The sequence below is a fragment of the Columba livia genome, chromosome Z (genome assembly GCF_036013475.1).
Source record: "Columba livia isolate bColLiv1 breed racing homer chromosome Z, bColLiv1.pat.W.v2, whole genome shotgun sequence".
NCBI classification, from domain to species: domain Eukaryota; kingdom Metazoa; phylum Chordata; class Aves; order Columbiformes; family Columbidae; genus Columba; species Columba livia.
Window position 1 is genome coordinate 44,739,556 of NC_088642.1, and position 13,338 is coordinate 44,752,893.

A 13,338-nucleotide genomic window follows, 5' to 3' on the forward strand; every position below is an offset into this window, starting at 1 on the left:
TTCTTGCTTTGTCAATGAAAACAGGTGTAGCGTATTTTTAGCAAATAGGAGGAACAATTATCAATAGTTGCAACACTATGCATTTCTATAATGGAAATATTTAGAGGCAGGTGCCTGACTGGGGATTTAAATATGCAGATAAGTTTGTTATGCTCTGCAGCTGGATTTGACAGTTACACTGATCACTTTTTCAGGACTTGCTGGAGACCTTTTTATTCACCAACTTTAGAAGCTTGAAGTAGCACTTGCCTTCCCACTCTTGTGCCACCCCACTTACCTGAAAAACATATGTGCCCCATCCTAAATTGTAGAGATACTGGAACTTGTTTGCACATTATGCAAAGTTGACAACAAAAAAAAACAGGCAAAACAAGAGCTGCTAACAAGCACTCCTCAAAAGAACATATACAAAAGTGACACATTGAAGACCACTGGTGCCATAACAGCTTTATTTTTTACTTAATACAAGGCAATTAGAGTGCCTTTTAATACTTCACATAACAGTTATTAGCAAATACAAATATATATACTTTTTTGCTTTAATGAAAATGTCCATTTAAGGATTTAACTTAGAAATTTCAGTTGTGAAATCTCTCTAGAATTTTGCAAAGTCAACAGATATTCCAGTGCAAAAATAGATCCCATTACAGATAGCATAAAGTGCTTGGAATGAAGGACCAACTATAATTCAGGAGGGAAGGATAAGCACAAAGTGGTGGTTTATCCATGGGGAAAATATAACAACTCCTTACTGAAATACAAGTGTACTACATGAAAAGGGATGCAACATGTCAATAGTAATAAAGTTTAAAATAAATTAACACCTCAGTGCAGTTTCATTATCAAGAGTGGTTCATATACTGTATGTGACTGTAGAGTAATATTTCCCCAACACACACTTGAAAGAGTAAATTAGTGGCTCTCTGAACTTTTTCCCTGACAAATCTTCATGTGAGAGTTGCATTGTGTTGCCTGTTAGGTATAAACAAGCCAGATCAAAACTGTGAAATAGTTTGCTTAATATCCACATCTACTGTAACATTTTGTCATAGACAGCAAGACTCTGTATGAGCATGACAGTCACAGGGCCACAGGAATCAATAATCTCTTTTTGGTGGGGTAAGGAAAGAGGATTATGACTTAACTGTTGTTTCATGCTAATAATTTACATGAGCAGTAACAAAGATCAAACCACAGCCCTTTCAAGATGTAATCTGAATCCTGAATCTGAACTCGTTCTAGTTCTACACTCAAAAGTTTGGTGCAGTGCAAAACTTGAGCCCTTCACTTCAATGACTTAATGCTGATTTGTAACAGTGATTTTTAGCAGTGGTAAGCCTGCTTCTTGTTTCAATAATACAGTAACATACCTGCAGCCTGTTATAGAGAAGTCATGGCTGTAGCTCAGCTGTTTAATAATTTTTCTGCACCTGGAAGTCTGGTGTATTTATCATGCTGTTAAGTCACCCCCAAAGGGTGATGATGCCATAAAGGTAATAATAAAGCATGTTTTAAGTGAGGTATACCAATCCCCATTAAACTCCTTTCTCAATCCCCTTAGCAACGTATTATGCAGATAAAAAAAAAATAGTATTAAAAAGGCACTTCAGCAGAGCATGTAGTAAGCTCTTAATCCCAAGGGAGGACACAGCAGGGACTGGGAACTTGTGCTAAATATTTAACGTTTTTTAAAAAATGCTGAATTGGTCAGTGTTGCCAAGTATACCTGGAAATATGTAATCAACCTTTGTCTGGCTCATGCCAGCCTCTTCACTATTTATTGGGCTGCTATGGGCATTCACAGAAGAAAATGGTCCATGACTGATTCATGGCAGAGTAGTATCAAAAACTATTGCAGAACCTGTATGGGTATTTAAGGCAGAGGCATGTCATACAGGAATAGCCCAGGAACTGCACTTGGGTTCAAACCACATTACTGAACCTATTTCTGAATAAAGCAAGACAGAGGGGCCCATAAGTTATACTCTCCCCATGACTGTTGTACAATGTGAACAAGAATTGGTTGTTCTTACTACATAATATCCCCTCCAATACTACTGTGGTTTAGTAAAACTGTGTTATCAACTGATGTAATTGTAGCACTACTACTTTGAACTCTCTTGTTCTTCCAGGGGACTTCCACTGAAGCAGTTTGTCACATGTATAGTAAGGGGATATTCTCCAGTTAGGGATCACCTAATGACTGAAACTACACTGCACAACAGAAGCAAAAGCTTACGTATTAGTCTAATGTTATACCAGTTTCCAAACAGGAAAATTTTAGGTGAACAACTTACAGTAACTGCATATAGCGGCTGATTGCTAAAGTCTGGAACTTGGTCAGATCATCAATGTAGCTAATGCTGAATGGACAAAATGAGAGCATAGCATTACAGACATAATGTAAAGAAATATTGTGCCTGCAAAGATCAACTGAAGCACTTTCAATCCCTAATTAGGCTACCTACCTATTTAAGTCATAAATAATACTGTTTAAAAACAAAAAAGAAAACTATATCTCCTTTCTACTTTTATCTGGCAAAGCCAGAAATGGCAACATGCTTGTGCTAAGCAGTAACTTCAGATGATGGGTACCTTTCTGGTGCAAAGCAGGGGTTAAAGAGCAGATATTACATGTCTGAGTGACACCTCATGATTTAGAATTTGCTCTTGGCATTAGCAGCTTGTACAACTACTGAGTTTGCTGTTGTGGTCTAAACCATAGGTCTGCTTCTCACCCACCTCCTACTACTAGGTGTTCATACAGCTGATGCAGTACCTCAAAGGAGCAGGAGAGTACTTAACCAATAACCTAATCTAACTAGGTTTTTGTGAAGTTGTGATGCTGGTGGGACAATCCTGTGCATTTGCAGGGTTCACAGTTCTGCGTATCACCACTTACATGATGGAGATGTATGGATATGATGGCCTGTCTCTTGCCATCCCATCTGCACAGTATGGTTTTGTGGGCCCAGATTTGTCACTAACTGACCTACATCAGGTTAGGAAAAGCAGCTCATCAGGTAAGTTTTCATAACCTAAGGCTACAACACTGGTGGTGACCTTCCTTGCCACTAACAGTCTTGGTGCATTCATTGCCAGCAATGGATGTAGCACCAGGAAATTCCCACTCCTGACATAAATGTTTTAAAGGCTAAAACATGCATGTCTAAAATACCTATAAAATATCACTGGCCATGATTCCTCAATGTACTGTTTTTGCAAACCTAGTAAAAACATACTGCACAGGACAAGATACAGTATGGTTGACAGCCCACAGCATCTGGTAGGTACTTTACCACAGCTTCAGAGTTATACTGTAATGAGCTAAGTTCAAGTCTCTCACTTGAGAACAGTACAAGACGACTCCATGAGGCACTGCCCCTGTAAAGGAATTTTGTTTTCATTGCATTGAATTGCATTGCATTGAATGGTTATCAGTAGAGTGTCCAGTTTTTCTCTTCCTTTAGCTTCTCTGTGGGAGTAACATATCCCAGGAAAAGGAAGTTTGCATTCTGCTCATCATTTCTTTGCTGAAATTGGCTCACACACAACTTTCTTTTACCTTCTCATCTCGCAGGAAGGAATTAAGGATTGCAATGTCTACCACAGTCTGATTTTTGTGCAATGACAGGTCCTTAGTGTGGTCGTCATCGCTTTGGTCCTTAGCAAAATTTACAAATACCTACAAGAAAAAAGGCCATGTCACACATCAACTTGGATTTTCATTAATTCAGGGCAATTTATACATGTGGCTTCCTGAACTAGTCATGGGATTCAGTACTCTACTTTGCCAAAATGCTCTTAAAGATAGTTCCAGTAAACTGGTGGATTTATTCCTATCCCTGCAAGAAGCTTTTGGCATACAGGCTACTAAAAACTTACTTGGTCAAGTGTGGTCTGAGAAACGGAGTAGTCTTCTATGTGGAGTCTCTTTTTGTTTTGGGAGAGAATACTGAATATTCTGGCCAGGGAAGATAGTGAAGAGGGAAGCTGATACTGCAGCATATTCCGATGCTTTTCCTTGAGGACACTTCCAGGGAAGGCATGCCCAAAGAACTCCTCAACGGGCTTCAGGTCTGGGTTTGCCCCTGCAATTCTCACCACTATGGTGTAACCATCTCCAAACCTGTAAACAAGATGGCCAGCACAGGAGTTAAGTGCCTTTGAAACAGGAACACAGCTTAAAATCCAGCAGCATTTCCCATAGCCAGAAGAGCAACAGGAATGCTGCAGGACAAACCAAGTCTGACTGTATCTCCCTAAACACGCAGACAGTTTTGTGGTTTAAATGAAAAGAAAATAGCTACCTGTTCTTTAGATGCTGGACACTGCCCAGACACCTGAATCTGCCATTGACCATTATCGCCATTCGAGTGCACAGGGCTTCACATTCTTCCATGCTGTAGGCACAAGTAACTTCATTAGTGATGCAAGCAGCAGTGAAAGGCAGAGCAGCCATGCAGAGTTTAGCATCCATCCCTGACAGAAGCAAAAGCCAGGGTATGATACAATTGAACTGCTACTTGCCTGTGAGATGTGAGCACTACTGATCTCCCCTCTTTGATTACACTCAAAGCACAGTTCCACAAGAAACGACGTGCTTTGGGATCCATCCCTGTTGTTGGCTCATCCTGAAAACAGATACAAAAACAGGTTTTGCTGTTACATTCTACCAACAAATACCTTATCTCTGAAATGACCTGTCCATTCTGATTATGCATACTGGAAATGTTGAAAATAAGCAAGTTCAACTGATTTTCTAAAAAGAGAAAATAATTTATGCTCCAAATCTTAAATTAGCAAACATCTCTTTCAGAACTGAGAAGTACTGCTTATTCTGCAATTATAACATGTTGAAATATGCAGTTATGAAACAAGTTAAAGGCAATTGGTGTGTTTAAACAGAACACTTGACTACTTTCTCTTGCACTACGAACTTCAGTAATCCTACAGTTTGTCCTTGATTTTAATCTAAAGAATCTTGAAATATTTATTTCCAATTTTCTTTTAATTATTAAAAACACAGGACTGATTCTCCTGAACAGTAAGATCTACTTGTGTCCAGCAGGAAGGCTGTTATTTTTTTGTAGGTATAAAAATCTTTGCAGCAGTACTAAGGTGGTGAAGGTGTTAAACAGCTGGCAGTTTAGCATCATGTTCAAGACCTCCATGTCTTTAGTCATTTTTAAAAAACAGAAACCTGTAGCTTGCACCTACATTTAAACAGGGAATCTTTATTGCTATGTGCTCACATTTAAGTAACAAATTATGTATATAAACATTCAGACTCACCAGGAACACCACAGGTGGCCCTCCAATGAGGGCAATGGCTGTGGAGAGCTTGCGCCTGTTTCCTCCACTGTAGTTCCCAGCATATTTTTCTCCATATTTCACAAGACCCAGTTTCCGAATTGCCCACTCGCCAACCTACAAGAGACAGCACAACACCACTTTGAATCAAACACACATCTACACAGTGATGTTTTCCTCACGAGCTTTGGCTTTAAAAACATTTTCAGAAGGGCTACACATCTGGGGATCTAAAGTAGCATGGACATGGGTTTTGTTTACCTCTAAATCAGGATTTATGCAATCCTGCTGCTGAAAATAAAATGGGTGCAGCTTACTGGCCAGCAAGCATGAGTTCAACATCAGCTGAGCCACGTTAACCACTGGTGTAGTGCTGTTAGCATCACTGGCTTTAGCTAGCCTTCCAGTTGCTGTGGGCTTGCAACAGGGACACAGTCACTACTGACACACAGCAAACCCACTGTGGTGCATCTCACCCCTTCAGACAGATGGGGACAATCTGTTTTACTATTCAGGAGTATTACTCCTGGTGCCAATAGGCAGGCATTATTGCCCTGGGGACTAAAAAGTGTTAGGGGGAAGAGATTCAGCTACTACTCAGATCATACCCAGGATGGGGTATGATTTTTCACGTGGGGCTGGTGGGAACATCACACAGAGGAACTTGCCAGCAACCTTTGAAGGAGCTTGCAGTTTTCAGCCATCATCGCTACTCTCAAAGAAGCTACCTGGAGGACATACCCTAGGCACTGGATCTGGCCCTACCCAAAGCACTGGGTACAGATGTCATATCTACAGTAATTAGGGTGCTGTACAGTACTGGCAGCTGTCATTAATTGCCTAAAGACTGTTGGTGTGACCTTATGTCTGAATGCTGAAATAGCAGCACTTTAATGATGCAGTACAACCAAGTGGAAAGCTGTTAACAGCCAGCATAAGGCTTCTGTTAAGCTGCAGAGTGCTTGTTCCCTGGGTCTTTGAAGAACAAACATTCAGCAGCAGGTGAGATTCTGCATGATCTGCAGCTCCACAGCCCTTAAATTCTTAAAGGAAGAAAGTAATTCAGTGGAGAAATGCCTCCACTGTGCAGGACCCGAAGTATTTGCCATTTCATTTAGTACACTTCTCTAGGCAGCACTGAACAAATACAGCAACTTCGGTTTGCCCTGGAAGGAAAAGGGGCAGATTTCACCAATACAGGATCTTCAGTGGCTTCACATCATGGCATTACATGTGTTGTAGGGACAGCACATGTAAGCAGGAATAGTTCATCACTGGGGTGGGTCCTATGGTGTTGCATTTACCTTGCATACTTCTTTCTCTGGAACACCCCTGAGGAGTGCAAAGAACTCCAAGTGCTCTCGCCCTGTCAGCAGTTCATTAACAGCATCAAACTGTGGGCAGTAGCCCATGTTCTGATGGACTTCTTGGATGTTGGATAAGATACTGTAAAAGAAAAAACCCTTGGTTAGGATTTCACAAGTACACGCTGCTATTTTAGGCTTTAAAAGGAGAAACAGTAAAAGAGTGGTTTTAGAATCATAGAACAACTCATAGAATGGTTTGGGTTTGATGGGACCTTAAAGATCATCTAGTTCCAACCCCCCTTGCTGTGGGAAGGCACACCTTCCAGTAGACCAGGTTCCTTAAAGCCACATCCAACTTGGCCTTGAACACTTCCAGGGATGGGGCATACACACCTTCTCTGGGAAACATGTTCCAGTGCTTCACCATCCTCATGGTGAATAACTTCTTCCTTATATCTAATCTAAATCTACTCTCTTCCAGTTTAAAGTCATTACCTTTTGTACTGTCCTTACATGCCCTTTTAAAAAGTCCATCTCCAGTTTTCTTGTAGGCCTCCCTTAGGTACTGCAAAGCTGCTGTAAGGTCTGCCCAAAGCCTTCTCTTCTACAGGCTGAATTATTTTTTTTTCTCTTCACATCCCAGCCTTTTTTTTTTTAAATATGACATTTGAACGTGGGCGTACAGGTATTCAGAAGTGACTATCAGACTAAACCAAATTTTCCTAAGCCACTGAAAAACTTCACAAGACTTAGCAAAGGGCTGAAATAGACTCCAGGAGTTGAAAAGGGGAAAAGTGTGGCAGAGGTTAGACTTGCTGGAAGTGCAACAAAGGCTCTGAAAGCTGGAGGAGAAAGCAGCAAAGAACCTGCTTTGACACAAAGCAGAGAAAAGATGCACAGTCTTTCACCTGTTTCCTTTGAGGAAAGCTTCTCCTCCTGTGACATCTGTATCACCAGTTAGCATCTTAAAAGTGGATGACTTGCCAGCACCATTTACTCCCAAGAGTCCAAAGCACTGTAGATACAAAAGAGCAGATGAGCACAGTGTGTCTGAGAACAGATTCAGCTGCATAATTTTCAGCATTGACTTTCAGCAAACTTGCCCCTCAAGATACCTGGAGGGAATCTTAAGTGTATTTACAGAAAAAAAAAAACCTCCCAGACTTTCATTTTAATTAAAAATCTTTAGGTTGGGAAAAAGAATGAACTGTGGTGTCACCTTGGTGCAGTGCCACCACAGCATATCTGTGCCAAACACTGGAGGGTAGCAGAGTTTGGCCTTTGGTCTCACATACAGAGTTCAGTACCTTCTTCAAAGGCAAACAAACATGGAATGAGAAACTCTTTCAACTTCCAGGCAACTTCCTTTGATGTAATGTGAACATAATCTGTTCCTGATCTTACCCCCCCCTTTGTTGTCTGTTGCTCTTAAACACTACAGTAATAGCAAAGCAATGAATTTAACAGATAAGCTTACCTCTCCAGGGGGAATTCCCACACAGATCCTATCAACTGCTGGCTTTCGCTTCATTCTGTAAATCTGAAACCAGAAGAAAAAGAATGATAAGGGCAATATCAAAGAACTATAAATAGAGCCATACATATTCAACACTCCAAACATGCTCCAGTTTTAACCCTGCTAAATTCCTCTGAATGAGGCTTTTGGTGAACTGCATGGTTTTGTGCCAACAAGTCTTAAGAACGCAGAACTGTCCTGTCACCTTGGTTAGCTCCTTGATTTCCAAGATGTCACTCTGTCCTCCTCCGCTAATTATCCTCTGTCTCTCTCTGTTTACATCCTCATCTTCATCATTCACAGGAGGCAGCTTGGCATAGACAGGCCTGGAGAGAGCAACATGATAAAGCCGTAACAGAAGATGACAAGGCCTCCATAGTTAATATTCTCCCTACCTCATGGGGAACACAAATGAAAAATTCATCTATCTGCAGTACAGAAGTGGAACAGACAACCTACCTGGGTTTGATGAAGAACCTGTACTGAATGAGCACCGTGATGAGGAAGAAGACAACACCCTCTACTGCCATGGCAAAGAGGTTCCTTCCCACCAGGTCCCATGACAGAGGAGACACAAAACGATTTTCTCCTGCCAAAATGAGATAAAGAGCAGAGTCACCTTTCCAGAGCAACAGGAGCAGGCTAGCATTTCTTCCCACAGACCCCACCAAGTTGGGCACCACAGCAACTGGAGAGCAGCCAGTATGATGAGGAAACAGGCCACATGAGGCAGCAGTTGTGGCTGTATGCACATTTTTACTGTGGCAAAGTTGGGACTTGGGGCCAGAAAATTCAGTTTGCGAAAGAAGAGCTAGGCCACCTTCTCAAAAGGTTAGTGAAGCACAGAAAGACTGTGATTCAGCCCTGGTATCTGCATCCCAGAAAAAAAAAAAAAAATCCAGCCTTCCAGAATCTCAGCCACTCCTTACTCTTAGCCTAATGATCCCCACCATTCAGTTGACTTTATGTGTACTTGTGTACTTTCAGTTCCTGAAAAGTCAGAGGAGCAAAGGGTGCTCATCCAGGCAGACTCAAGCTTTCCTTCTTCAGTTCAGGCCACCACTACTGTGATACACAATTTCACTTACCAAACCTCTCCAGAGCATCAGCCATGGCCTGGTTTTTCACCATGTCGATGAGCCCCCGTCCCAGGCAGAAATGGGGGAAAATGAGGAAAACAGACTTCAGGATGTCATTGATATTGTTCAGCTTCTGTTAAGACAAAATCAAGTGCCAATGAGCCGTATAAGCAGAAAGCAGCCACCATCTGCCAAGTGTGACCCATGTTGTGATTGATCCCTACCTCTGCCACCACTGCAACCCCACAAAAATTCAAGGATTAGAAATGCTCTCCCATGAGCCAGTGCCATGGCTCCTCTGGACAGTCACTGTTGTTGTGTTGCTCAACATGCTAATAATACAAGCAAACCACACCAAAGGAGAGGTTCTTCTGAACGCTCAGTCTAAAATGCAGTATCTGCAAATGGTAAGGTACAAAAAGGCCACAGGTTGAAGAAACAGGAAAGTTGTGCTTGCACAGACCAGTTGTCTCAGTGGCTCTGGGTAGCCTGTCCCTATCCCTTAATGGAGTCTCTAATCCTTTTCCTTTGCTGTCTTAGACTACACATTGGACTGACAGCAGCCTGACAAGAGGTTCTTGTTGTGCCAGGCACTCAGCTTCAAGCATGTACATATTTTCACTGAGGTAAAACACACCTTGTAACAAAGGGGACCATCATCAAGGACTGCCTCCTTATGTCCACAGGCAGTGGTACAATCAACAGGTAACTCCCCTAGGGTCTCCTCAACCTCTTCCCATAGGGAACACTTCACACCAGTGTGGGTCAAGCATGGCCTGCTACTACATCTTGTGTTGCATACAGGTATGAGAGGAACTTGTACCTTCCCCAGTACGCATCTGGTTTTGAAAAAACTGAAGCAAGGTGCCTAAGTTCCCAATACGGTTAGAGAGGTATCTGTCACAGGAAGCAAAACTAAGGGCAATTAAATGCTTGAGTGCTTAACATGGCCTGAGGTAGACAGAAACCATCCGTTATGAAGAAAACAGAGGAAATTCCATTTGAACACAAAACTTTAATTTTTTTTTTTATCCTAAAGGTGACTGAAAAGTGGAAGAGGTTGCCAAGAGAGACTGTGGAGTCTCCAGCCCTGGAAGCGTTCAAAACCTGGATGGCCCTGTGCAACCTGCTCTAGCTGACCCTGCTCAGAGGTTGGACTAGACAATTTCAGGATGGCCCATTCAACTATTCTGTGAACATTGCTAAAGTAGGCTTTAACCTATTTCCATCAGAACCTGTGTTTAAACCACTGCAGTAGCTAATGGGTACAGGCCAGGCCTAGCCTTTCTGCAGAATTGGCTGCTAAAGGAAACATAGCACCAACACGGAACTAGATCACAGCAGCACAAGACAGTGAGGAGCTTCTGGTGAAACATACATTGTTGGTGAAGAGCTCCAGGACGAAGGTGGCCACACTGCCATTGATGCCAATGAAGAGGTTCACACTGGTCAGCACAACATATGCTGTGCTGGGGATTTTGAACACGAAGGAGGCTGGATACATGAGAGGGGTGATGGACCACCTGGCAAGAGGAAAAGCAGCAACATCATGTAAGCACCTTCCAAGGCTAAGAGCCTTCCCGGTCATACTTCTGATGAGAAATCCCTTACCCATAAAGAAATAGAAGGAGAGCCAGCACAGGCAAGTTGGAGGAAGACACATAGGACTTCTGCTGGAAGCAGATGAAGATGATAATGACTAGTGTGGCTGGAACAATGTAGTTGCACTGGAAGGTGAGAAATATGGCTTTAGATTTGTTTACAGATGACAAAAAAAAAGTGAAAGGTGTCTTTCTGCTCTGAACCAATGCTTCTTCAGTGTCCCCTAAAGCTGTTGCCCATGGGAGACTCTTAAGAATGTCACATGTGTGAACTATAGTGTAGTACACATACATTTACATTTCTTAGTCCCTCTGGAAGAAGTCTATAGACTCTCAAAGGTTCTGGACAGCACAGGTTGAAATAACCTGTTTTGAGCAGAGCAAAATGAGGGGCTACACAAGCAAACATTTTGGGGCAGGTATTTTAAAGTGACATAATAAATGCTGATGACTGAGATTATGGTTTCCCTCCCATCCTCTGTTAAGTGTTCCTTCTTCCACTGAGGTGAACCATGGCCCCAAGAGAGTAAACACCTAAGTTACAAGCACAGCTGTTATTTCCTGATTTAATGTGGTACCCACCGGCCCCAGCTGTACTTTGTGCTTTAGTGCAACAGACATCCTACAAATACGGAACAGACAACAGTTCAGCACAGTTGCAAAGCCCTTACCATATCCCAGACAAAGTTGGCCAGCCAGTAGATCACAGGCTTCACACCACTGATGAACTGCAAGTGTTTAGCCTTGCTGACCCGTTCCTGGATAAGGAAGACCACAAAGCTGGCAGGAACGAAGGACATGGCAAAGATCACACAAATGGAGACTAAGACATCCACGGAGGTGGTCATTCTGGACAAAAAAAAAAAAAAAAGAAAAAAGCAAAGTGTTTGTATGCTGGTGCTGACTCCTTTCAGATGAAATGAGGCAGCTCATGGAGGGTAGTACAGAAACCATTTCTTCTTCTGCTGTCCTTGTTTTGCGGGGTAAAGGATGACCACATCATGCTGTCTTAACTGCACCGTTTTTCTCCAGACATATATTTTCTCCAGACATGTATTTTCTCCAGTCACATATAACATAAGCAACATACAGAGTCTGTTGACATTTCAAGGATGGCACCACAACCTGGAGATTGGTTGGTAAATTCAGCATAATTTCTGCCTTTATTACCACCACTTCATTACCCACTTAATGCAATTCTTGGGATTGTTGGGGGTTTGTCTTTTTTGTGTGTGTGTTTTAAAGTTCAGAGGTCTCTCAATGTCTCTGCCACTGCTCTAAGATTTGAAGGATGTATCTGCATACAGCTTGTGAGTCCCAACTCTGGTTGTGGTAGTAGTGGCTTAGTCAATGCCTACACACAGTAAGCCCTGTGCATTATGGTGTGCCTTCCAGCTTTAGACAGCAGGCAAAACTAAACAGGATCCATCAATGGGTCCTAGTCAAACAGTGGCACCTTGGAACAAAAGAATGACCATATTCATGGTGAGCCACCTTTCTGGCTATGTCTGAGAGGAATTTCCCAAGCAGTAGAAGGTCTGAAGGTTACACTGGTTCTTATAAACTGCATCTTCTGGGGACTCAGAGAGCTTGCACAGCAACTGCTGTTCAACAGCAAGTGCTCAACAGCACATGTTGCCACCTGCCCAGACCACAGAAAAGAAGGCCAGCACATTAGAGCTGAAATAGCACATGCCACTGAGTGTCCACCAGTGAGGCTAAAACCTCGCATGTTGCCTGTTTCCAGTAATCAGCAGCTGGTGAGTCTAAACCCATTCACGTTCATATCAGGACTTACAGGGCCACTTCAGAGAGTTGCTGCTTGGTGAGGTTGAGTGGGTGATTGAAGGCAGTGATCCCATAAGCACTAGGGTTTTTGTCCTGCTGCAGGTTGGCCCGAAGCATGGCATTGTTGATCACATTCAGGAAGGAGGCAATGGCATGCCAGCCCTTATTGTTGAACCACACCTGCAAGAGATGACATCAGCATCAGAAAGGCACCAGGTACATGAGCTACCCAAGAGGCACTCCTGAGTCCTGCAGAACATCCTTTCCTCTATGGAGGGCATATAATTTCTTTCCACACCTTTACAACTAGTTTGCTCAGGGACAGAATATACAGTTTAATCAATAACCACCAGAGGCTGCTGGAAGCTAGCACTGAACTTCTGAGCTTTAGACCTAGACTCCAGGGGAGAAACAGATCTTGGGGAAACACACACGAGAATACAAGATGCATTTGCTCCCCTAGCAAACACAAAGAGCTCTAGTCTGCACAGCTGTCCATGGCAAACTGCTGGGACTTTGCCAACTGAAAATAACTCCAGGTTACCAGAGCTTTAAATAGCAGGCACAGCAGTAAGGATTGGTTAATTTACCTTCACGTTGTTTTTTGTATCCAGGCCTTTCATGAAACTTGACAAGCTGTTGAGAAACCGATCTCCAGAACTCCCCTGCAAACAGCAAATAGACCATTACTTCTTCTTTAAGATTACCTTTTTTCATGTCCTGGAATCTAGTAG

The 13,338-nt window shown here is 42.6% G+C and overlaps 1 protein-coding gene across 6 annotated transcripts in view; it reads right to left on the bottom strand.

Moving 5' to 3' along the window:
• Positions 1-432: 432 nt before the first annotated feature.
• The window catches only part of ABCA1 (ATP binding cassette subfamily A member 1), a 122,902-nt gene continuing 109,996 nt past the window's right edge, over positions 433-13,338 (bottom strand). For all 6 annotated transcript variants that reach the window (XM_065045662.1, XM_065045661.1, XM_065045660.1 and 3 more), the window contains 16 exons: positions 13,195-13,269; positions 12,615-12,784; positions 11,488-11,665; positions 10,827-10,942; positions 10,594-10,738; positions 9,225-9,348; positions 8,596-8,725; positions 8,342-8,462; positions 8,098-8,160; positions 7,529-7,635; positions 6,618-6,759; positions 5,296-5,430; positions 4,531-4,634; positions 4,311-4,403; positions 3,886-4,129; positions 433-3,685 (listed from right to left, as the gene is read on the bottom strand). In XM_065045662.1, coding sequence (XP_064901734.1) covers positions 3,545-3,685; positions 3,886-4,129; positions 4,311-4,403; positions 4,531-4,634; positions 5,296-5,430; positions 6,618-6,759; positions 7,529-7,635; positions 8,098-8,160; positions 8,342-8,462; positions 8,596-8,725; positions 9,225-9,348; positions 10,594-10,738; positions 10,827-10,942; positions 11,488-11,665; positions 12,615-12,784; positions 13,195-13,269 — 2,088 coding nt within the window. In that variant the 3' untranslated portion in view covers positions 433-3,544. The remainder of the gene's footprint in view (positions 3,686-3,885; positions 4,130-4,310; positions 4,404-4,530; positions 4,635-5,295; positions 5,431-6,617; positions 6,760-7,528; positions 7,636-8,097; positions 8,161-8,341; positions 8,463-8,595; positions 8,726-9,224; positions 9,349-10,593; positions 10,739-10,826; positions 10,943-11,487; positions 11,666-12,614; positions 12,785-13,194; positions 13,270-13,338) is intronic.